Source organism: Pongo pygmaeus, chromosome 11 (assembly GCF_028885625.2).
Source record: "Pongo pygmaeus isolate AG05252 chromosome 11, NHGRI_mPonPyg2-v2.0_pri, whole genome shotgun sequence".
Lineage (NCBI taxonomy): Eukaryota > Metazoa > Chordata > Mammalia > Primates > Hominidae > Pongo > Pongo pygmaeus.
In genome coordinates, this window is record NC_072384.2 from 128,475,559 (window position 1) to 128,499,069 (window position 23,511).

The window sequence follows — 23,511 nt, forward strand, 5'->3', positions numbered from 1 at the left end:
GCTCACTGCAACCTCCGACTCCCTTGTACAAGCGATACTCCTGCCTCAGCCTCCCAAGTAGCAGAGATTACAGGCACGTGCCACCATGCCCAGCTAATTTTTGTATTTTTAGTAGAGATGGGGTTTCACTATGTTGGCCAGGATGGTCTTGATCTCCTGACCTCGTGATCTGCCCACCTTGGCCTCCCAAAGTGCTGGGATTATAGGCGTGAGCCACTGCACCCGGCTTTGCTATGTTCTCTTCAGTGCATTGTAATACCAGGTAATATATGTCAGTTTGTCCCACTATTGGTGATGTCCTCCCTGACTCAAGTGATCCTCTCACCTCAGCCTCCTGAGTAGCTGGGACTGTAGGGGTGTGTACCACACCCAGCTAATTAATTTCTTTGTAGAGACTGGATCTTGCCTTGTTGCCCAGGCTGGTCTTGAACTCCTGGGTTCAAGCAATCCTCCTAACTTGGCCTCCCAAAGTGTTGGGATTATAGGTAAGAGCCACCGTGCCCTGCCCAAAGATCACATTTTAAATGGCACGAGCACAAGCAATAACATAGGTGACCAAAATCTACCAAAGACTTTCTCATTTCCATAGAACAAACTCTTTGCCTCTCCCTCCATAAGTCCTTCCAGAGTGTCTTAATGGCTAGCAGAAAGTTTGAGCTGGGAGAGAGCTTGGATTTCATATGGTTCCCTGTTTTCCAAGTATGGGATGCTTACTACTGGTGAGAAAAAGATGATTCTTTTTTTTGCACGTTTATATTAAGTTAAATTGTGTCACTTAGTAGCAAAGGTTTTGCCATTTCAATGATCTTTTCAATCTTCTGAACACATCAAGTAGGAAGGCTCAGTTGAGTGCTATTCCGTCTTGTAGCCTGTCTTAACAATCTCAAACATTTGCTAATTTCCTTCTTTCCTTTCCTCCCTCCCTCCCTCCCTCCCTCTTTCCTTTCTTCCTTCCTTTGTTTACAAAGAAAGGGATGGTTTTGGGTTCAGTCTTTGGCAGTATATAGTAATTAGTATATAGTAATATAGTAATATTTAGTAGTATATAGTAATTCAATGCCTTTAGGTCAATATATTTTCCATTTTTACTGTGCATACACATATATACAATGTATTTTAAAAATTGGCTTTACAATATGTAGTTTTATCACTTGGTTTACAACTAAATATATTGTGAACATTTTCTCTTCTACAACAGTTAAAAGAATTGCATAGCTTGGAGGAAACATAATTTATTAAGCAATCTTGTCGGGGACATTGAGGTATAATTTTTTTTTATAAGGAGACTTCTTTTTACAACACCTTTGGGAAAAAAATGGGAGTCCTTGTCTCATATAGCTTTCTATAGATAATGGAAACTTGCCCTTCCATTTAGCCTTTTAACTTTCTTCTCTACACCCACCTAATCACCATCAAGTAACCCATTTTATGTTTTCCAACCTCTCTCTCCCATTTGCTTCCTCTTTCCTACCCAGTCTCCCTGCATACATGCAGATGAACTTCCATTCCTTCAGCCCTCTGGCTCCTCCCCTTAAAGAGGCTTTCTTTCCTTTTAAAGAGACGATTTTAATTGATTTTTATCAACTCTACTCAGAACTGTATCCTAAGGTCCACATTAGGATTAGTCTTTAATAATCTGAAGATATAATTCAATTGTTTAAAAGAACATTTTAAGAAGACCCGGTAGAATTACATGTATCAAGAAACACTGGACTTAGGCACAATGGAGATATGGCTGACTTTCTTTTGAAAAAAGAAGTAGTTTTTGGGGGGAGGGCAGGGCAAAGAGGTAAGAAGTAGTTGGTACTATATGGAAATGTTAGAGACCATTTTGGAAATGTATTCATTATTTTAAGGCAACTAACAAATGATCATCTTTCAGTTAGGACATTGTAGCAGCAGCCTTTACTGGTCATGAAATTTGCATGATATCTAAAATCGTATTTCTGGAAATAGGTCAATGTCAACTAATAGTAACTTTGTATAGAAAGGCAGATGCCAGCTAGCACAAAAGGGGTGCATGCAGACGGTGGTAGTTCTGGAGTCCTGGGAGCCATGAGGTGCTCATCCATCACAAGGCCATCACAGCCAGGTAGAAATGCCTGAGGAAAGCAGCGGAGCTGGCCGTGCCAGCATTTACACATGGAACACTTCTTGGGCAGCCGAGTGTCATGGGGCACAGACCCACAGTTCTCTTTGCAAACGTCTTGCTCACAGTTCCGTCCACAGAAGGAGGGGAGGCAGGCGCAGAAGGACCCGAGCATGCAGGTTCCCCCATTCAGGCAGCAGGTTCTGTTTAGCTCCTTACTGTCCTGTATCCCCATGGGGGTCACAAGCTGGGAAGACCGAGGACGAATTTCAGGCTCCTCCTGGGGCCGAATGCTGGCATCTCTGAAGGCCAGGTCTCCCTGAGATGGACGCACCAAGTTCCTCACGGCCCAGCCCTTAAAAAGCAATTCAACTCCTTTAAAAAATTGCCTTTACTTTTACAGTTACTGGCTGTTTACTGAAAATTTCATATAATTTTAAATTTAGAAATAAAAACTTCACAGATGGAATTAAATTTTATATAATTTTCAGTAAACAGGCAGTAACTGTAAAAGTAAAGGTAATTTTTAAAATTACATTTTACAAAGTGAAGTAAAATAAGCGAGTCAATCTAGAGACATTTTAAGAACTTAAAACTTAGGTATGGATCTCTGGAAGAGGTAAGGAGAGATATGGCTCATAGTAGCGCAGATAACACAGGAATTACTCAAGTTTGAGAAATTCCAATTGAGGCCAAATTCCTTAAAGGAAATTGACAAGTTGGCTGGCTGATTCTTTCTCTCCGCAGGCTTTCTGATGGAAACGTGGCACGCAAACAACGATGCTGGCAAGAAATAGAACAGGCTGCATGAAGGCCTGGAGAGTTTTAAGCACAGGTTGAGAGCACAGGTGTAGGCCTTCTGGTGTAGGTTCCGACGCACCTGCCTTCCACTCCTGCCTCCACTATCCATTTAGGCTGCGACCTCTGGTAGTTCTCCACTTTGTCTAATTGTCAGTTACTTCATCCTTAAGAAGTGGTGCGTAACTCACACCTTGTTAGGATTATATGAGTATGTGTGCTTACACCGTTCAGTGCAATGTATGGCACAGAGTCAAGAAATGCCGGATATTAAGTCGAGGTCATTTTTCTTTTGGGAGGACAAGGACAGGGCACGGGCTGGGGCCCCGGAGTGGTAACCAGCAGCGGGCTTTTCCTCCCACCCTTCCTTTTGGGAAACCCAGTGTGCTAAAAAAGTGCATGCAGCCCAGGCTATGGCCTAGGCTTTCGGTTCCAGGCCATGCCTAGCTCCTCTGAGGTCGTCCTTAGTGAGGACACGAGGTGCCCTCACCTCGTTCACTCTAGACACCTCCAGAACACTCGCCCCCCACGCGCTGGAGCTCTGGGTTACCACCAGCCGCCCGCGGAGCCAGACCTCCCGGCTCTGCGCGCCAGGACCGCTCGGCGCAACATGCGCATGCGCACCCGCGTCCTGCCGCTGTTTAGCCGTTTCCATGGCTACGAAGCCCATCGGCCGGAGATAGGAGAGCAAGAAAATGAAGCTCAAGAGCCTCCTGCTCCGGTATTACCCACCAGGTACGCGCCAGCCCGGCCCCGTCATCCCCACGTGGGACCCTGGGCTCCCAGACTGGGAGAGTTTGGGGCGGAGGAGGGCGCGGAGACTGAGGGGCGGCGGGGTCCCCAGGTGGGACAGGAAGTCGGGCACTTCCCCACCTGTGCCCCTCATTACTTCGGATTCTGGACTCTTCCTCAAAACATTAACAATTACTCTTTCAGGAATTTAAAGAGTTTAGCTTGACTGTGCGTATCAGTCCGTCTGCATTTATTGAGTGCCTACTGCGTACACGCTTTGTGCTCTGTGCTATGGACCTTTAAAGAAGTTCATAGTCCTTGATTTCAATGAGTGAAGTAATTATGAAATAAATTACTTAACTATTACTTAGTAACATAAGCAATACATTAATTACCTAATCCTTGCCTAACTCTAATTTTAGGTGAGGACATGGTCACCTTTAAAGAATAAGTGACACCCATTGATCACCCAGCTTCTTAGGGACAGAAATAGGAGTGCAATTCTTGGGTTCTAATTCAGAATTCGTCTTCTGAATTAGAAACATCTGCAAAAAAAAAAAAATCTGCAAAACATGCCACGAGGCAGAAGATAACCAAATACACTTGCCCAATGAAGTTTGGTTAGGAAGTGTCATAAAGATTTCAAAGGAGGGTAAGATACTTTGGACCGGTTTTGTTTAGAATAGCTTTATGAGGGGTGGGGCTTGAATTTAAGGTTGAATATCTCGCTTTTCCCTGCAACACATCCAACTGCTTGGTCAACATCTCCGATGACGTATCGCACAGAGATCTCATGATACCTTTTTTCCAGTCCCATCCCAATCCTGCTGCTTCCTCAAACTGTGCCCTGCCAGTAGAAGGTATCATCACCCAGCCTGTTTTTTGCCAGAAACCTAGGTGGTCACTTTTTGTTTCTCTCCTGTGATCATTCACTTCCTCCCCCGCCCCCCCCCCACCCCCTGGCATTCCTTTATCATTCTGCCAGCTCTAAGTCCAAAATATTCTGCGAATCCATCAGATTATCGCTCTTTCTGTAACACAGATTTCTTGGTCTAACATCCCTTCCAGCTGCCAACCTAGTCCAAGCCTCCATTCCAGCCACCATTCTCTTTGGCTGGGCCACTCCAGTGGCTTTTCAACCGGATTCCTGGTTTTCACCCTCATCTCCTACAATCCATCTGCCACTAGGAGCCAGTGGGATCTGAATTCAAGATCTCCAATAGCTTCCTATCATGCTTAGAATACCATCTGCACCCTGTGGGATTTGGCTCATCCTGCGTTGTTGACTTCTAAAACTTCACTTGTCTACCCTCGCTATACTTCTGACTTCTTTAACTTCTTCTTCTAAGACTTAAGAGAGGGCCTTTCACTCGTTCGTTTTTTGGACCCAGCTTTCCCTAGAGCTAGGAAAAGCTGCTTCCTTTTCTTCATTCAGTTTCAATCAATGTCAACCACCTGAAAAGACTCTCCTACCTATTCAAAGTAGCCTGTGTTGATTTTACTCTATGTCATAAAGTGCTTAAAAATTATATTTGTCATCATCCAAAACTCTACTTGTTTTGTTTCAAGTGTCTGCCTCTTTCCCATTTAATGTAAATTTCGTGAGAACTAAGATCTTAGTGTTTTTTGATCATTGTAGCATCCTCAGCTTCTAGAAGAGATTTGGTGACATAGAAGATCAGGAATGTTTGTTGAATGAATGTATGGATAAATGGATGTGTTTGATGAGAGGTCAGGTATGGAAATTACTGAGAATAACACTGAAAATCTTAAGGGATGCTGCTTCTGCCTCCCTGGAAGACCGATCCTGAACAGCTACTTTCTCCAATGGGAAGTTGACATTTGTAGAGAAGACACTCATTTTCTTCCTCATAGAATTCCAGTTAAAATAATATGAGAAAGCTATATATATGAGAGTATCTAGAGAAATTTATTTTATGTAATTAATTAGTTAATATAATTTTTGAGACAGAGTCTTGCTCTGTCACCCAGGTTGGAATGCAGTGGCGCAATCCAGCTCCACCTCTTGGATTCAAATGATTCTCATCCCTCAGCCTCCCAGGTAGCTGGAATAACAGGTGTGCACTATCAAGCCCAGCTAATTTTTGTATTTTTAGTAGAGACAGGATTTCACCATGTTGGCCAGGCTGGTCTTGAATTCCTGACCCCAAGTGATCCACCTGTCTTGGCCTCCCAAAGTGCTGGGATTAGAGGTGTGAGCCACTACACCAGGCTGAGAGTATCTATGAAATTTAAATTAGGCGTAGGTATATAGTATATAGAAAATTTAAAATTAAGACTAATAGTCTGTTTCCTTTAAGTATTCCATAATTTTCTTTTGGCTCTTTTTGCCCATAGGCCTGTGCTGGTTCCCATAGGTGTACCAATAAATGAAGCTCTTGCTTTCATCCTTTTGTTGTGGAATGTAGGTTAAGAATATGGGCTCTGGGTTCAGAATAACTGATTCTCACCATATACGATAATAAAAAAACTTGGGCAATTTGTATTATTCTATCAAAGCATGGGTACGTGGTGACAACAGCACCACTTCATAGGTCTACTAGACCCTTCCAGCTGCTTATCTTATTTGATTCTTTCTCTTCAGAGTAAAGAAAGCTTTTTGGAAGAATACTCTCCCCAAGTGCTGTCCTCCCTTCCTATCATGTTTTCACGCTGATTGCCCCACTGAAACTGCCCACTTTAAGATCTCCAATGACATTCACATTGCTAATCCACTGGCCAAGCCACAGTCCTTGCCTGCCTTGACCTGACAGCAGCATTCGACCACTCTGCTTTTCTTTGGCTTCCAGGACACATACTCTATTTTCCTTCCTGTCTCACTGTCACTTCTTCTGTGTCCATCTCGTTGGTTCCTCTTCTTCTTTTTGATTATTTAATGTTGGAGTGCCCCAGAGGCCAAACCTTGGATTTCTCCTTTCTATCTACACTCATACACTGTACAATCTCATCCATTCTCAAGGCTTAAAAACTATCCTGACCTGACATCTGGAGTTCAAGACCATCCTGCCCAACATGGTGAAACCCCGTCTCTACTAAAAATACAAAACAATTAGTCAGGTGTGGTGGTGCGGGTCTGTAATCCCAGCTACTCAGGAGGCTGAGGCAGGAGAATCGCTTGAATCTGGGAGGTGGAGGTTGCAGTGAGCTGAGATCACGCCAACGCACTCCAGCCTGGGTGCCAGAGCGAGACTCTGTCTCAAAACAAAAACAAAAAACAAACCATCCCGCATAGTCCTGAGTACTTAACTGCCCACCCGACACATTCATTTGAATGTCCACCATACATCTCATATGGGGGTCTCCCGTGGTCTTCCCCATCTCAGCAAATTGCAGTTCCATTTCTCCACTTGCTCATGCCAAAGATTTTGGACTCTTCCTTGTCTCCTCTCTCTCATACTCCACGTCTGGTCCACTAACAAATCCTGCTAGTCCTGCCTTTAAAATACAGGCAGAATTCAACAATTTCTTCTACCTGACTGCTACCATTCTTTTTAGCTTGAAAGCTTCCTTCCACCCTTGACGCTCTTCAGTCTATATGGCAATGGGGTGGCTCTGTTAGAACATAAATATAACCACGCCACTCTTCTGCTCCAGCCCTCCAATGGCTTCTCAGCTCGCTTCAAGTAAAAGGGCCATGATCCCCAAGGCCTTGCAAAATCTCACCCCCTGTTGCTTTCCTGACCTCACCACTTTTGACTTTTCCCTCCAGCAACACTCCTCTCCTTGGTGTTCCTTGGATGGGGCAGAGATGTCCCCACCCAGGGTCTGCAGTTGCTGTTCTTTCTGCCTCGAATAATCTACCCATGGACATTTGTATCGCTAGTACCCCATATTTTTAAACTCTTTCTTCAAAAGTGTGTAAAGTGAAGACTTAGATGACTCCTTTCTGAGCATTTCTGTCTTCTTCCCATGATATTTCACAGCTCCTTTCCCTGGTTTGTCTTTTCTCCTTGGGGCTATCTTAATCCAATTCATCATTATTTCACTCATTTATTTTGCTTATTCTTCCCCATGAGAATAAAAGATTGATGAAGGTAGAAACTTTGTCTATTTTGTTTACTCCTTATCTCTAGCACCCAGAGGAGAGCCTGGTGCATAAAATGACATTAATGTTTTTGTTGAATAAGTGAGTTTAATGAGATGATGTGTGTTGAGCAGAATGCCTCAAACTCTTCCTGAAATGTGAAAGGGCCAGATAAGTGATCTTTGATCTACTTCAGCTCTAAAAGCCTAGGATTCTTTTTTTTTTTTGAGAAGGAGTCTCGCTCTGTCACCCAGGCTGTAGTGCAGTGGCGTGATCTTGGCTCACTGCAAGCTCCACCTACTGGGTTCATGCCATTCTCCTGCCTCAGCCTCCCGAGTAGCTGGGACTACAGGCGCCCGCCACTACGCCCAGCTAATTATTTTTTATTTTTTATTTTTAGTAGAGACGGGGTTTCCCCGTGTTAGCCAGGATGGTCTTGATCTCCTGGCCTTGTGATCTGCCTGCCTCGGCCTCCCAAAGTGCTGGGATTACAGGCGTGAGCCACTGCGCCTGGCCAAGCCTAGGATTCTTGTAGCGATCTTAGGCTCACGTAATTCTCTTGACTCATGTTTGCAACTATTGCCTTAATGCTTATCTTATAATGAGGTCCCATTACTTAGCATGCTTGACATTTAATTTCTGAATTCCAATCTTTGGTGAGCCAAATCATATGTAAGTTTCCAAGATACTACTGAATAGCAGGTGGGTGTTTCAATAATAGCATTATCAGATAGGAAAAAATTATTCCACTGAATCATTCCCATGCTACCTTTATCCCTTCTGCATATAGAGCAGTTTTGTTTTGCCTCCTAATCCTCTAATTTTCGCCCTCCCACTTTCTTTTGAATAACATATAGGTCAGGGACATTGTCTTGCTGCTATCTACTGAATTATCCCTCTCCCTACCTACATTCCCAACGGCTAAATGTACATGCCAGTGACAGGGCTAACCAAACATGGGACATTCCTTTTCATCTTGGTCACATTTATTAATTCATAAGCTCTTTGCTTTGGGAAGAGTGGGTGTTGACTATGTGCTTTTCAGCTGACTCAGTTATGACAATTTTTATATTTCATTTATTGTGTAAAGTCCATAGTTCTTAGACCAGGAGAAGGAATTAAGTCAACATTAACTAAACTAGTTAACATTCTGAGCATTTTAAAGGTTTCTGTTGATTGAATATGTAATCTAAGTAAAGAATACTAATATCGTTTGAAGCATGCCCTTTTAATATATTGAAGAATTTGAGGAATAGAGGCTTCTTACCTAAGTGTTTTGGGAATTATATTTATTGAATAATGCACAATCAAGGGAAAAATCAAGATTATTAAGATACTATGGGAAACAGTCACTGAAGAAAAGCATGTATTTCTGGCAGCATCTTTGTTTATTTATTTTTATTTTTGAGACATAGTTTTGCTCTGTCAGCCAGGCTGGAGTACAGTGGCACAATCTTGGCTTACTGCAACCTCTGCCTCTGTCTCCCGAGTAGCTGAGATTACAGGCATGTGCCATCACACCCAACTAATTTTAGTATTTTTAGTAGATATGTGGTTTTACCATGTTGCCCAGGCTGGTCTCAAACTTCTGACCTCAAGTGATGCACCTGCCTTGGCCTCCAAAAGTGCTGGGATTATAGGCATGAGCCACTGCTCCCAGACTCTTTGTTTTCTGTTTTTATTCTTCTTGGCATATATCACGGCCTTTTGCTCATATTGGAGCTCAGTAATCATGAGAGGGATGAACATATTGCCTAGATCAGTGTTACACAACCTTTTTTGGCACCAGGGACTGGTTTCATGGAAGACAATTTTTCCACAGACCAGGGGGATGGTTTCGGGATGAAACTTCCACCTGAGATCATCAGGCATTAGTTAGATTTGCATAAAGAGTGTGCAGCCTAGATCCCTTGTATGCACAGTTCACCATAGGGTTCCTGCTGCTATGAAAATCTAATGCTGCTGCTGCTGATCTGACAGGAGGCTGAGTGAGGTAATGCTCACTCGCCCGCTGCTCACCTCCTGCTGTGTGGCCTGGGCCCTAACGGCCACAGACTGGTACTGGTCCAGGGCCCAGTGGGGTGGGGGGACCCCTGGCCTAGAGGTTTTGTCACAGCGAAGCAGTCAAATGTACATGTTTCAATTTTGTAGTTTATTCTCCAGATCCATTTGTACAGCATCCCCACCAATTTTTAGTAGTCAGCTTGAAGACTTTGAACCTTTTTACTTTATTACAAACAAGTAGTGCATAAAGAAAGCAGACTTTTGTTAACTTATTTGCTAAAATGTTAAAAATGCATTTCCTTAGGGTATTAGATCATACTCTGTGGACTGCCAAGTGCTAATTCTTTCCAACCTTTCTCTGAGTTACAGATTATTATTTTATTGCTTATTCATTGTGTACATCGTTTATTTACTCAAGCATTTATTTCCTCAATAATAAATAGCACATAGTAAATACCCTCATATATAATGCAAAAAATCTAAAATTACAATACAGAAAGAAACACTCCCTTGATGATAATGACATCTTGCATTGATACAGACCTTGTATGTTTAAAGTATGTACGTTTCTTGAATTTTCAAATAGCTTTTTAGGGATCTCGATCTTCAAGGGTTTATATTCTAATAATGTTGATCAACTGGGCATGGTGGTGCATGCCTTTAATCCCAGCACTTTGAGAGGCTGAGGCAGGAGGATGGCTTGAGCCCAGGAGTTGAAGACCAGCCTGAGAAACATAGTGAGATCTTGTTTCTACAAAAAATTAAAAAATTAGCTGGGCATAGTGGCATGGGCCTGTAGTCCTACCTACTCAAGAAAATGAGGCAGGAGAATGGCATGGGTCCCCAGGAGTTCGAGGCTACAGTGAGTGATGATTGTACCACTGCACTGCAGCCTGGGTAACAAACAGAGCAAGACTCTGTCTTTAACAAAATGAAAAAGAAAATATGTCGATCCCTATCATTTTTTCTATTTTCTTGTTTTTCTCTTACTTTTTAAACTTAAATTTAAATTTTTTTTTTTTTTTTTTGCCCAGGCTGGAGTGCAATGTCACAATCTCAGCTCATTGCAATATTTGCCTCCTGGGTTCAAACGATTCTCTTGCCTCAGCTTCCCAAGTAGCTGGGATTACAGGCATGCCACCACACCTGGCTAATTTTTTTGATTTTTAGTAGAGACAGAGTTTCACCATGTTGGCCAGGCTGGTCTTGAACTCCTGGCCTCAAGTGATCTGCCCGCCTTGGCCTCCCAAAGTGCTGGAATTACAGGCATGAGCCACCATGCCTGGCTTCTCTTACTTTTATAAAATATTTATATATAGTCGAATAATGAAAAATACAATTTTTCCTTGTATTCATCAAGGAATAGCTAAGATGAGCCTCATCCCCCTGAAGATGCGATCATGCCTTGAAAGGAGCCACCTGACACGTGACAGTGCCTGTGTCTTCAAGCTGCTGATGTGGAATATTATCAGTCTTTGTAATCTTTGCTAATTTGATGGGTAAAACTTACATCTGTTTTGTTTTGTATTTTTTCTTAATAATGAAGTTAGGGACTTTCTGTTTTGGTTTGTTTATTGATCATTGTCTGTCTTTGTAAGTTGACCACTCCTGACTTTTGTCCAATTTTCTTTTTAAAAATCATTTTTGGAGTTCTTTATATTAAGTTCTTAAACCTTTGTGGTTATGGTTGAAACTTCTTTGCTGATTATTATTTGCCTTTAACTTTGTGGTATCTTTTATTGTACAGAGGCTTATAATTTATTTTAGACAAATTTGTCAATTTTTTCTTTTATAGCTATTGTATTTCATGTACCTACAAAGGTGATTACAGACACTAAGAGACAAATCCATTATATTATCTAGAATATTTTATATTTTATTTTTAATATTAAAATTTGTAATCAACCTGGAATATTTTTGTACATTATATGTGGCAGAAATCTATTTTATCAACTTTTCAAAAAATCCAGCTGATTATTACATCATTTATTGAACAATACATTCTTTCTCTATTAATTTGAAATATTATTGCATCATTTATTGAACAATGCATTTTCTCTATTGAAATATTAACTTCATTTTATTTTTAAATTTTGATGCATAGATGATTTTATTATAGTGATCTAATTTTGTATGAAAACCACACTTTATTGTTTTTTAGTTCATTGTAATATCTGGTAGAGTAAATTTTCACATTTCAAAAAGTAAAATCATTATAATTACATTAACTTCATAAATTTGACATCTTTACAGCCTTGGGTTTTCTCATCCAGAAATGTGTCTCCTCATTTATCACAATTTTCTTTTATATTCAATAGTACATTTAGGATTTGCATATTTCTTGTTAATTCTATATTTAGATATTCAGTAATTTTCTTTGCAATTATAAGTGTGATCTTGCCATTAACTGTGTCTTCAATGGATACAGCATCTCTTTCTTATCTTCTTCCAGTCTTAGCTCTTTGTATTCTATTCATCTTTTGTAAGCACCTTAAATCTTTTTTATAACATGTGGCATACAGTTAGGTTTAAAAATATTTTAACAATGCTGTAATGTCCATATTTTGCTGAAAAGTTTAATGTGACATGAACAGTCTTTTTTTTTTTTTTTTTTTTTTTTACTCTAGGGAAATAAGTACTGGTTGGCTCTCCACAGAATCTTTCTTTTTTTCTTTTTAAGTTTGCTTTTGATACTAGAGTTTGGTTTCAGGTCTTTAGTACAAACGAACTACTTCTTGGGGGGAAAAAACAAAACAAAATTATGCCAAACTATCCTCTAACTAGCATTTGCTTGCTGTGTTGTAGTGTTCTGGGCAGTTTCTTGAGTCACTAAAAGCGTTTTTCATTACTTTTCTGTTCTAAAATCTTGCAGTTCATTATGCAACAGCTGCTTGGATTACCTGTTTAGGTTTCAGCACATCCGTGCAGCAAGACAGGGTTGAGAAAAATTCCTTCTGAGAGATCATAGCTGTGCAGCTGAGTGGGTAGTGATGTCCAACAGTAAGGAAGAAACTCCAGAGGAGAAGCAGTGTTGAAGGAGAAGATCCTGAACTCTTTGAGGTGATAGGGAGACATCTGTGTATCTGGAACTCAGAGGAGATATAGCCTGGAGATTTGCAATTAATAGTTAGCATGTTGATGGTAATTAAAGACATGGTACCGACGAATTTAATGTAAGGTGAGAAGAGAAGAATCTGTAGACCTGAAGTTTAAAGATGCTTAGTGTTTAAAGGTCAGGCAAAAGAGGACAAAGGAGAACAAAAAATAACAAAGTGATTGGAAAAACAGAAAGAAGAGATTTTATAAAAAGCCTAAAGAGGGTATATTTGAGGAAGGAGGACATATTGTTTATAGTATTGATTATTTCTGAAAGGCCACATGCTATAAAGTCAGAGAATGTCCAATGCATTAAGCAATCTGAGGACAGTCTTCCCATCATCCACCAGTTAGTTCATGTATTCAACAAGCACTGCTAGAGCATTTTGAAAGAGCATGAAGATACTAGATAAGGGCAGGCACTGTTGATAGAGAAATGGAATCCAGAGAGGGATCTGAATGTGTTGCTCATACTTGAACCTGAACAAAAATCACAGGTCTGCTGTGCTTAAATCATGACTTGCCATGAGAAGGGTCTTTTTGGGAATATAGGGAAGCATATAACATGGATATGTTTCCTTCTTCAAAGATGTTACAATCTCACTGGAAAGAGAAGGCATAAATGCAATTTAAGTAATACAAGGTGACCATGCAGCTTATGCCACAAGGCAGCATTTGATTAATAGCTAGAAAATAAGCACTGTTCATTGAGACTTTATGCCAGGTGCTTCATATACATCTTATTTAATCTCAACCAGCAAACTTATAGGTTCATAGATGAGAAAACTGACATTTGCTAGATCGTGACATAAGTAAGGGGTTGAGGATCTATCTGATGCCAAGTATACACTTTTCAACTCTGCCACATTCTTTTTTTTTTTTTTTTGAGATAGAGTTTCACTCTGTCACCCAGGCTGGAGTGCAGTGGTGCAATCTTGTCTCACTGGAACCTCCGCCTCCTGGGTTCAAGCGATTCTCCTTCCTCAGCCTCCCAAGTAGCTTGGATTACAGGTGCCTGCCATCATGCCAGCTAATTTCTATATTTTGATTGGAGACGGTGTTTCAGCATGTTGGCCAGGCTGGCCTCAAACTCCTGACCTCAAGTGATCCACCTGCCTCGGCCTCCCAAAGTGGTGGGATTACAGGCGTGAGCCACTGCACTTGGCCTCTGCCACATTTTTTCTCAATGGCTCAGTGCTTTTCAAAAGTAAATAGAGTGTTTTGGCAACATTTCCTATTTTCCCTTGATCGGAAATACTGCTAGAATTATATCTGTTATATCAAACTATGGTCTATAGCAGTGATTCTCAAACTGTTGAGGACTCCTGGGAACCCTTGAACACTTTCAGCAGGGTCTCAAGGTCAAACTTATTTTTCATAATAACAATAAGATGTTACTTCCTTTTCTACACTGCGCTGACATTGTCACTAATGGTGCAGAAGCAATGGAAGGTGAAACTGCTGGTGCCTACTACAAATCAAGGCAGTGACACCAAACTCTAATAGTGGTCACTGTATTTATTCTTCACTGACACACAGTCATAATAGGAAAACAACAAAAAAATCCCAACAGAACAACCTAGTTTTGCTTGAGGATTTCCTTGATGAAGCAGTAAAAATTATTAATGTAGCAAAATATTAACATCGGAGTGCATGTATTTTGAGTATTCCAGGTGATGAAATAGAAAGTACTAAGCAAGCGTTTCTGCTCTACAGTGAAGTCTGATAGTTGTTGATACGGTTAGGCTTTGTGTCCCCACCAAAATCTCATCTTGAATTATAATTCCAATAATCCCCACATGTCTAGGGAGAGACCAGGTGGAGGTAATTGAATCAGAAGGCGGTTCCCTCATGCTGTTCTCATGATAGTGAGTGAGTTCTCACCAGATCTGATGGTTTTATAATTGTTTGGTAGTTCCTCCTGCATTCATTCTCTTCCTGCCACCTTGTGAAGAAGGTGCCTTGCTTCCTCTTTTCCTTCCACCATGATTGTAAGTTTCCTGAGGCTTCCCCAGCCACGAGGAACTGTGAGTCAATTAAACCTCTTTCTTTTATAAATTACCCAGTCTTGGGCAGTTCTTTATAGCAATATAAAAGCAAACTAATACGGTTGTCTTAAGGAAAATATAGGTGGTTGCTTGAATTACGAGATGAACCAATTTTTTTCATGGAAAAGCGTTTTTACTGGAAAGAGTGACTGAGAAACAACATGGTTTTCAGACTCAGACATTTGGCAGACATTTTCTTGAAATTGAAGAATGTGAGCCCACAACTTTCAAGCAAAAATATCAGCATTTCTTGTTAGTGATATATTTTAGCTTTCAAGCAAAAAGTATAAGTTTAGAAAACTTTTGTTTACCACCATAATCTTGACAGCTTACCAACATTAAGAGTTTTCTTATGATAAAAATTGGTAGTGAAAGTGGTAAATGTTACTTTCTGATATTGTGTGATGAAATATGTCAACAGTTACAAGATATGCATAACTTAGTAGATCAGTATTTTTCAAATGTCCAGTGCATGATTATGCATGGATCATGCATAAATAAAAGATCCATCGAAAGTGTGAAATAGACCAATGAGGTTTAATGCAAATATACGGAAAAGTTCACTAATATGGTTTCAGATTCTATATTGCCACTAATTTTAAGAAGTTACCATTTGTTGAATTTTAATATAATATCAAAAAATGTTCACAATGATATAAAAAGGCAATTATAATACTCCTTCATTTTTCAACTATATATCAGTGTCTGACTACATTCTTTTCTTATACTTTGTCTAAAACATTTAGCAACAGCTTGAATGCAGAAGCAGAGATGAGAATCCAGTGTCTTAAGCCAGATATTAGAGCTTTGCGAAAGTGTAAAACAGTGCTACCCTTCTTACTCTTTTTAGGGGCAAGAAAATAGTTATTTTTACAAAAACTTTGTAAAAATAACATGCTATGAATTATTGTTGTTTTAAAATGACTTAATAAATATTTAAAAAATTTCTCAATTTTAGTTTTTAATATGGAAAAAAACCAAAAACTCTTTGGTGTCCTAAATAATTTTTAAGAGTGTAAGGTGATCCTGAAGCCAAATTTTTGAGATGTACTAGTTTATATCCACAGACAGAGGCAGTAGAGGAAGGTGGTTAGGAGGCTCTGTCCAGTTTTTATTAGCGATGGGCTGTTCGGATGGAATATATTCTATGGATCCATCTTCAAGTTCACAGATTCTATTCTCTGTCATCTCTACTTTTGAACTCACTTAGCAAGTTTTTTATTTTCATTATCATATTTTTCAGTTCTATAATCCTCATTTGGTTTAATAAATATTTTCTGGGATTTTCCATTTTTTCATTTGTTTCAAGTGAAATTGTAAATGACTATTGAAGGATTTTTATAATATCTTCTTTAAAGTCCTTGTCAGATGATTCCAACCTCTGATTCATCTTCGTATTGGTGTTTGTTCATTGTCCTTGGTATAATAGGTGATTTTTAAAAAATTGTATCCTAGACATTTTGATTATTACTGGGATCCTTGATCCTACCTAAACCTTCTAATTTGGCGAAATCTGCTTAGATTTGGCATATGTGCTCTTGGGCTACTTTTGCGGGCGTTAGTTCCAATGGTGTCCGTAGTTTCCTAGGCCCTTGCAATGTTACTGTCCTTTGTTTTCTCGGGTACTGCTAAGGCTCCTGCTCAGTCACTGCTGGCGCCACCTGCAGGGGGCAGAAGGTACTTCCCTAGTAGGCCTGCTGTCACCGAGTGACCTTCCTGGTCACTTCCTGGCCTGATTATGCTGCTGGCTGGAAGGCAGGGAGACGCAGGGCTTTGCTGAGGCTGCCTCAGCGCCTGGTTGTGAAGTGAGGTCTGTGGATGTCACCGCTGCCCCTTTTGCAAGTGGATAGGACCGTCCACCAATGGCCTGGCTGTAGAGTGGGGTCTGGGGGGTTCCAGGACTTTGTTGATGGGGCTGCAGCCAGATCCGACTGCCTGCTGAGGTCCAGTATGTGCACTGGGAATTGGAACAGCCCCAAACTTCCGCTGGGGATCAGACTGCTTGCAGGGGCCCCATTTGTGGGTCAGGGAACAGGGCCCTCTTGTCCTAGTTTTGGGGTGTGGAGTGCGGTGATAAAAAGAAAATCCAGGAATTTCACCATGTAGTCGTTCCTCAAACCCTGAAACGTATAGCCAGTCTACCTTCTTCCATCCAACTTTCTATTATTTTATCATTGTCTGTTGGACAATTTCAAGGGTATTTAGTTATACTTAGAGGGAAGGACTGGGAAAAAGTGTGTCTACATGATCTTGTTTTGGAACTAGATATCACTGCTTATTTTTTGTTAAAAAATTAAAAATTTTAAAAATAAAAATGGAAAAAACTGTGGCAAGGTAGGTTAACTTTTGACCTAGGTGGTCATTGTAAGTGTTTTATAACATGTTTGTTTATTTCTATAGGAATTATGTTGGAATATGAAAAACATGGAGAATTAAAGACTAAGTCCATAGATTTGCTTGATCTTGGTCCCAGGTAAGTAAACTGTAGGATTCAACAAGTAAATGTTCACTGGGAAGCCTTGACACAGAGTGATGTGTGGATGAGCTGCATAAACTGCAGATAATACATTATTTTAAAAAAATTGTTCTTCTGTGGTGTGTTAGTTTCTGTTTGTTTCAGGGAGTCATATCTGAGGGTCTTGCTGAATGAAGAGGAAGTGGGAAAAGGGTTATCATTCTTTTCTTTTTTTTTAAGGTCTTAAAAAAAATAAACCTTTTAGTTTATAATTTTAGAAAGGCTGTGAAGGTAGAGTTTCCACACCCCGTTTCCCCTGATGTTAACATCTCAGATTAGCGGGGTACATTTATTAGGATTAATGAACCAGTATGATACATAATTATTAGCTAAGGCCCACTTTATTCAGGTTTTCTTAGTTTTTCCCTAATTCCTTTCTTCTGTTCCAGGATTCCATCCAGAATCCTACATGACATTTAGCCATCATGTGTTCTTAAGCTTCCTTAAGCTGCGACCGTTTCTCAGACTTCCCTTATTTTTGCTGACCTTTCTTTCTTTTTTTTTTCCTTTTTTTTTGAGACAGAGTTTCGCTGTTGTTGCCCAGTCTGGAGTGCAGTGGCCCGATCTTGGCTCACTGCATCCTCCGCCTCCTGAGTTCAAGCGATTCTCTGCGCCCAGCCAGTGACCTTTATATTTTTGAGAAGTACTTGTTACTGAGTTTTAAGAATATTGCTGAGCCTGTTATTTTCTTATTAAATACTTCGTAGGGCTGACTGCATATGTTCCTCCTCATTAATTGTCATGGGGCAGAAGAGGGAGACCTCATCTCTATTACTGAAGCTTGCTATTAGCCCAGAGGAAACCCCTTGTGATGTAATAACACCCAGAGTTCATTCTGTTTAGGAAATCTAATGCAAATAGCCAGGCGCGGTTGCTCACACTTGTAATTTCAGCACTTTAGGAGGCCGAGGCAGCAGGGTCACTTGAGGTCAGGAGTTCGAGACCAGCCTGGCCAATATGAAGAAACCCTGTCTCTACTAAAAATACAAAAATTATCCAGGCATGGTGGTGCATGCCTGTAGTCTCACCTATTCAGGAGGCTAAGGGAGGAGATTCGCTTGAACCCAGGAAGCAGAGGTTGCAGTGAGCTGAGATCACGGTGCCGTACTCCAACCTGGGCGACAAAGTGAGACTCTGTCTTCAAAAAAAAAAAGAAAAGAAATCTCATACAAAACTCTACTTCAAGGCCAAGTGTGGTAGCTCACACCTGTAATCCCAGCATCTTGGGAGACCAAGGCAGGAAGATCACTTTAGGCTAGGAGTTTGAGACCAGCCCGGGCAACACAAAATAGCAAGACCCTGTCTTTGTAAACAAACAAACAAACAAACAAACCAACAAAAATCCTACTTCAAGAGAGAGTCAGACTAGTGATTATCCTGTGAGAGCCTAAGTTCAGATAAGGTGAAAATAATCTCAATGGGTGAAAATCACAAAAGAAACAAAACACAAATGTTGTGTTTTAGGTTTGTGGCCTGAGACTGTAAGCAAAAGGAGCTTTCTTATATGGGCTGCTCTCTAGTTTTATAATGAGTCCACTTGACACCATAGTTGATGAGAGAGGGGCTCTCTTAATCCTGGAGTTGCTGCCACTTGGGAGGTTTGATGTTTCTGGGAGCTCCTGTCTAGGGTGGGGATGGGGCATGGCTCAGAGGATGATGGTCTACGTAGGGTCCAAGTCTTATTTCAGGTGCTTGGCACAAAGAAGGTAGTCAATTGATATTTTTTTTAAAATCAAAGAATAAACAGTGGCACAGATCGTGTCATTGAATACAACAATCTTTGTTATTTTCAGGAAAGACGAGGCCTAATATCAAACCCAACCTGTAATTTTTGTAAATGGAACATGTTATTGATTTGTGTGATTATGCTAGCATGCAGGAAGTTTCTTTGTGACACATTCGTTTATTTAGTCAGCAATTATGTATATGTACCTTCAACACATATGTAAGAATCTAATCTGGGTTGCATTCTATAAGAGGCTATAAAGATATTAATCATAATCCCTACACTTGATAGGCTTTTTGTCTAGTTTGAGAAACAACTTGTACAACATAGAACATCACATGAGTGGTACAGATAAGCTTCTATATGAGAGAATAACCTCCAGCTAGACATTCTGCAAAACTACAGATTTTTATATTTAAAAGTATGAATTATTAGGTGATTTCAAAAAGGACTTGTGGGCTGTGAATCCAGGCACTCAACACTTTGAAGGTCTTCATATTAACTATAGTCACTCAATCATGCTATGCTTTCCTGAGGAGATATAAGGCATAGCCACTCATAAACATGACTTTTGGTGATATGAGAAAGTAAATAAATGTCTCAAAAAAGTGTGAATTTTATTTCTAGTTTTGTGCAAGAATCTAGAAGTATTGTGCCTGTAAAAACACTGGCACCATAGATGACATGCTGGAATTATTGCATGAAAATCCTACAGGGTTGGAGCGTTTAGATTATCTGGTTAATTTGGATCTTGCGAGGAAATCTGTTTTTATACAAGTTGTTGAAAACTTTTCAAAGGGGCATTTTTACCCTTTTAATTGTTATGAAATTAATTATCTTTTTGACAATGGAATATCTCAGGGTTTATCCAAGTCATTACCATGGACGGTCCCTGGTTCATTTTTGTTCAAAATATTCACTCCTACTCTAATAGATTATGTTTCTTGAGAGCTGGGAGCATATCTTTTACAAGCCTAGTGCTAAAGCAATAGTACCAACTCAATAAATGTCAATTGAATGAGCAGGTTCCTAGCTCGGTGTCTTGCACAAAACTGGAGCTTAATGTTTGTTGATGAGGTGAAGAGGGGGATACTTATCAGGGTCCACATTCATGGGAAGTGGATACTGAGACAGAGGTGGGTGAGTCAAAGGTTTATTGGGCAGTGACACTTGTGACAGTCCAGGGCATGAAGCAGAAGCAGGATCAGGCAGGAGGAGCCATCTGACCTCGAAGAAGGAGGCGGGACAACAGAATCTCTGCCAATCTGGAGGAGCTCAGGAGCAAAACTTGCCAGCTAGAGGAGTGCCTCAAAGGGAGAAACGGCCAGGCTCTTGCTCTGCCCCTGCTCGGCTGTGGACGGAGAACCACCAGAGAAGAGGCAGCCCTGGCCTGCAATGCCAAGGTGCAGCCTGAAAGAGCTGCAGCTAGAAGCAGTCAGGCAACAAAGCTCCAACCCTGACTCTGGGCCTGATTCTTTCTTAAAGGTGGGGGAACCTGCATAGTGCATCTTCTAGACACCTGTGTGACATGATTTGTAAAATGTCTCTTTTTTGGATGCTTCATGGTGTATATACATTGATACCTTTTTTTGAATGAATATTATTCTGTACCAGCAACATTTTTCAGAATTTCTATGAATTATTTGAATGCTAGAGAAAATTTGAATCTATCTGTATATTTTTCAGACCAGTGATCTTTCAGGGAAACAATATTTTAGTCCATAATAAATATTAATATTAGTCTTATGATGCTTTAAATTTATGGTTAGGCATTTTTCTCTTTTCCTAAAAAGATTTTAAATCTAATCTTTCTGAACCTCAGTTTCTTCATCTCTGAAATAATTATGATAAAAGCATTACATTAGCAGATTGTTACAGGATTAAATAAGAGAACATATGTAAAGTGAAAAGTATGATGCTGGGAACATTCAATACATGTTCATTCAAAAGAAACAGGAAAGAAAGAAAAAGAGCTCGTGTTCAGAACTAGTATGGACTAGGCCTTCCTACGTGTCTTCATTCGTTTTGTGCTGCCATAACAAGAAAGACCTGAAACAGGTCTATTTGTTTCTCATAGTTCTGACTGAGAAATCCAAGATCAAGGCCCCCGCAGGTTTGGTGTCTGATGAGGGCTGCACTCTGCTTCCAGGATGGCACCTTGATGCTGCGTCTTCTCATGGCAGAGGGCAGAAGGGCAAAAGGGATGAACTCTCTTTGTCAAGCCTTGTTATCAGGGCTTCTAATCCCATTCAGAAGGGCTCCAACATTGTGACTTAATTACCTATTCAGGCCACACCTCTTAATGCTGTGACATTGGTGAACATGTTTCAGTATGAATTTTAGAGTGGACGCAAACATTCAAACCACAACACTAGGTGAGAACATTAGACTCTTGGCACACCCTCCATGAAACAAGCCTTAGCTTTGGAAAAATGTGTTTTAGAAATTCCAAGCTTCTTGCTTTCCTGCCATCATCTATTTACTGATTTGTATGATCCTCCCCGCCCCACCCCCAGATATCTCTTGGGAAAGATAATGGTGTTTTTGACATTTTATAAATATGCTTCGTGAAGCAATACAATCAATTCTTCATGTAATAAAGGTATATGCAAATTTTGACATAAAATAAACTCTTTTTTGGGTGTATTTCAGTACTGATGTCAGTGCGTTAGTAGAAGAAATCCAGAAGGCAGAACCTCTACTCACAGCTTCACGAACAGAGCAAGTCAAACTTTTCATACAGAGGTTACAAGAGAAACTTGGCGAGCACAGCAATCACACATTCTATCTTTTTAAGGTAATGGATTTAAAAAAAATCAGATAGAAGAATTTCAGTGAAATGATTGATATTTTATTAATTTTTCTTTCCCTAAAAATATTTTTTCATGAAAAATGCATGTCAGTGATTGATTGTAGTGCCTCACATATGTTTGCTAACATTGTCCCAGTAATTATTTGTTAAATGAATGAGTGAAATCCAAAACACTTATTTCTTGAGAGGTTAAATAAAGATTTCAGCTCTTCATATAATGACAAATTTAAAGGGTTATTATTATTAAGATAGTTTTAAGTTATGGAATAACTAAAGCTTTTTTCTAGTAAAAGTAACATTAAGAAGTTGTGTTTTATGACAAATCAACATTTCATATTTTCTGCTTTCATGTGAACTAAACCATATTTCAGTAAATTATTTATTTGTATGACATATAATTTTAATGTGATGTAAATATGCTTTTTAAATAGTTTTTTTGATGATTAAATATAGCAAATATAGTCATTTAGTACTTCAAGAAAAACTTTTAATTTTCCTTTGTCATTATCTTAGAATTACTTCATATTACACTGCTTTTATCTTTTATGATTTAAATATAATTATGATAATAACATATAATTATTAGTTATAGACTCACCTGATACAAAATATCCAGGCATTCGTTTCTGGAAGAGGATGTTATAGTCTTGTAACATTTCTTTGTCCAGTAGGTGGCACTGTTTAATTTCAAATATGAGCTGTATAACTAGCGTGTCTCATAATGTATTCTCCAAAGGGAACATTTTTGATAGTGAAAGTAGATGCTATTCATAGTTACATTTTGGTAACAGACATAACTTGGACTGTCCCAGCCCAGCCAATCACTCTTAATAGATTGTCCAATTTATGTATATGCGTTCAATAAGTATTCATTAGACATTCACTGTATGTTAGATGTTGTAGGGATTGAAAGATAAAGAAGACATATTCTGACTCTAAAGGAGCTTCAGGATTCATAAAGTCATAATACATTGTCAAATCTTTATTGAAACATATTTAGTGTATTGCCTACATACCCAGTTTATACATATATACAAAACCATATGCCGTATGTAAAAGAAAATATTATAAATTAGTGCTATCAATAAGATACCACATAGCACTGTCTAAAGGTAAATCAGATATTGCCCGTTTCTGATGTATAATTAAGACAAAATTGAATGTCTTCATTGGTTTGAAGTTATAACTAACAAATTTAATTTGGTTTGAGTCTAAAAAATGGTGTTTTCTTTCACTGAAGGTTCTCAAAGCACATATATTGCCACTGACTAATGTTGCACTTAACAAATCGGGCTCATGGTAAGATTCTCTTTTTATGTCTAATTTTTAGCAATGAAACAAATTTCTGTGTTTATTTATCAAAGATTCCAGTTAGATAAGTACATAATATATTCATTTTTCTGATTTCAGTACCCTCTTGGTTACTGAGGAGAAATATAAGCCCTTTCTCCCACTATTCTAATCTGAGTTTTCTGTTGTATTTGTGCCGCAGTGAATGGGAGGTGTATTGGGTTCTCAGCAAATGTAGGTGCTGAAGAACTCAACGCAGGAATGAGTCGGGCAGGGTGGCCTCATATCTAACGTGGTTGGTTGTGATCAGTCTATTCAGAGCAGACATTTTCCATCTAGGTCAGTGATTTGGGGTA

The 23,511-nt window shown here is 39.6% G+C and overlaps 2 protein-coding genes across 3 annotated transcripts in view; one reads left to right on the forward strand and one right to left on the reverse strand.

The window, feature by feature from the left end:
* Positions 1–1,967: 1,967 nt before the first annotated feature.
* LOC129031618 (putative protein CRIPTO3) lies at positions 1,968–3,557 on the reverse strand. The gene is made up of 2 exons (XM_054478139.1): positions 3,378–3,557; positions 1,968–2,444 (listed from the first exon to the last, which is right to left on the reverse strand). The coding sequence occupies exons 1-2, from the start codon at positions 3,555–3,557 to the stop codon at positions 1,968–1,970; spliced, it is 657 nt and encodes a 218-aa protein (XP_054334114.1).
* Positions 3,467–23,511, forward strand: part of DAW1 (dynein assembly factor with WD repeats 1) — a 72,009-nt gene continuing 51,964 nt past the window's right edge. Inside the window, exons 1-4 of one of the 2 annotated variants that reach the window (XM_054478459.1) lie at positions 3,467–3,622; positions 17,213–17,285; positions 21,706–21,850; positions 23,106–23,164. In XM_054478459.1, the coding sequence (XP_054334434.1) occupies positions 3,583–3,622; positions 17,213–17,285; positions 21,706–21,850; positions 23,106–23,164 (317 nt within the window). In that variant the 5' untranslated portion in view covers positions 3,467–3,582. The remainder of the gene's footprint in view (positions 3,623–17,212; positions 17,286–21,705; positions 21,851–23,105; positions 23,165–23,511) is intronic. The other variant, XM_054478458.1, reaches the window with a different exon arrangement.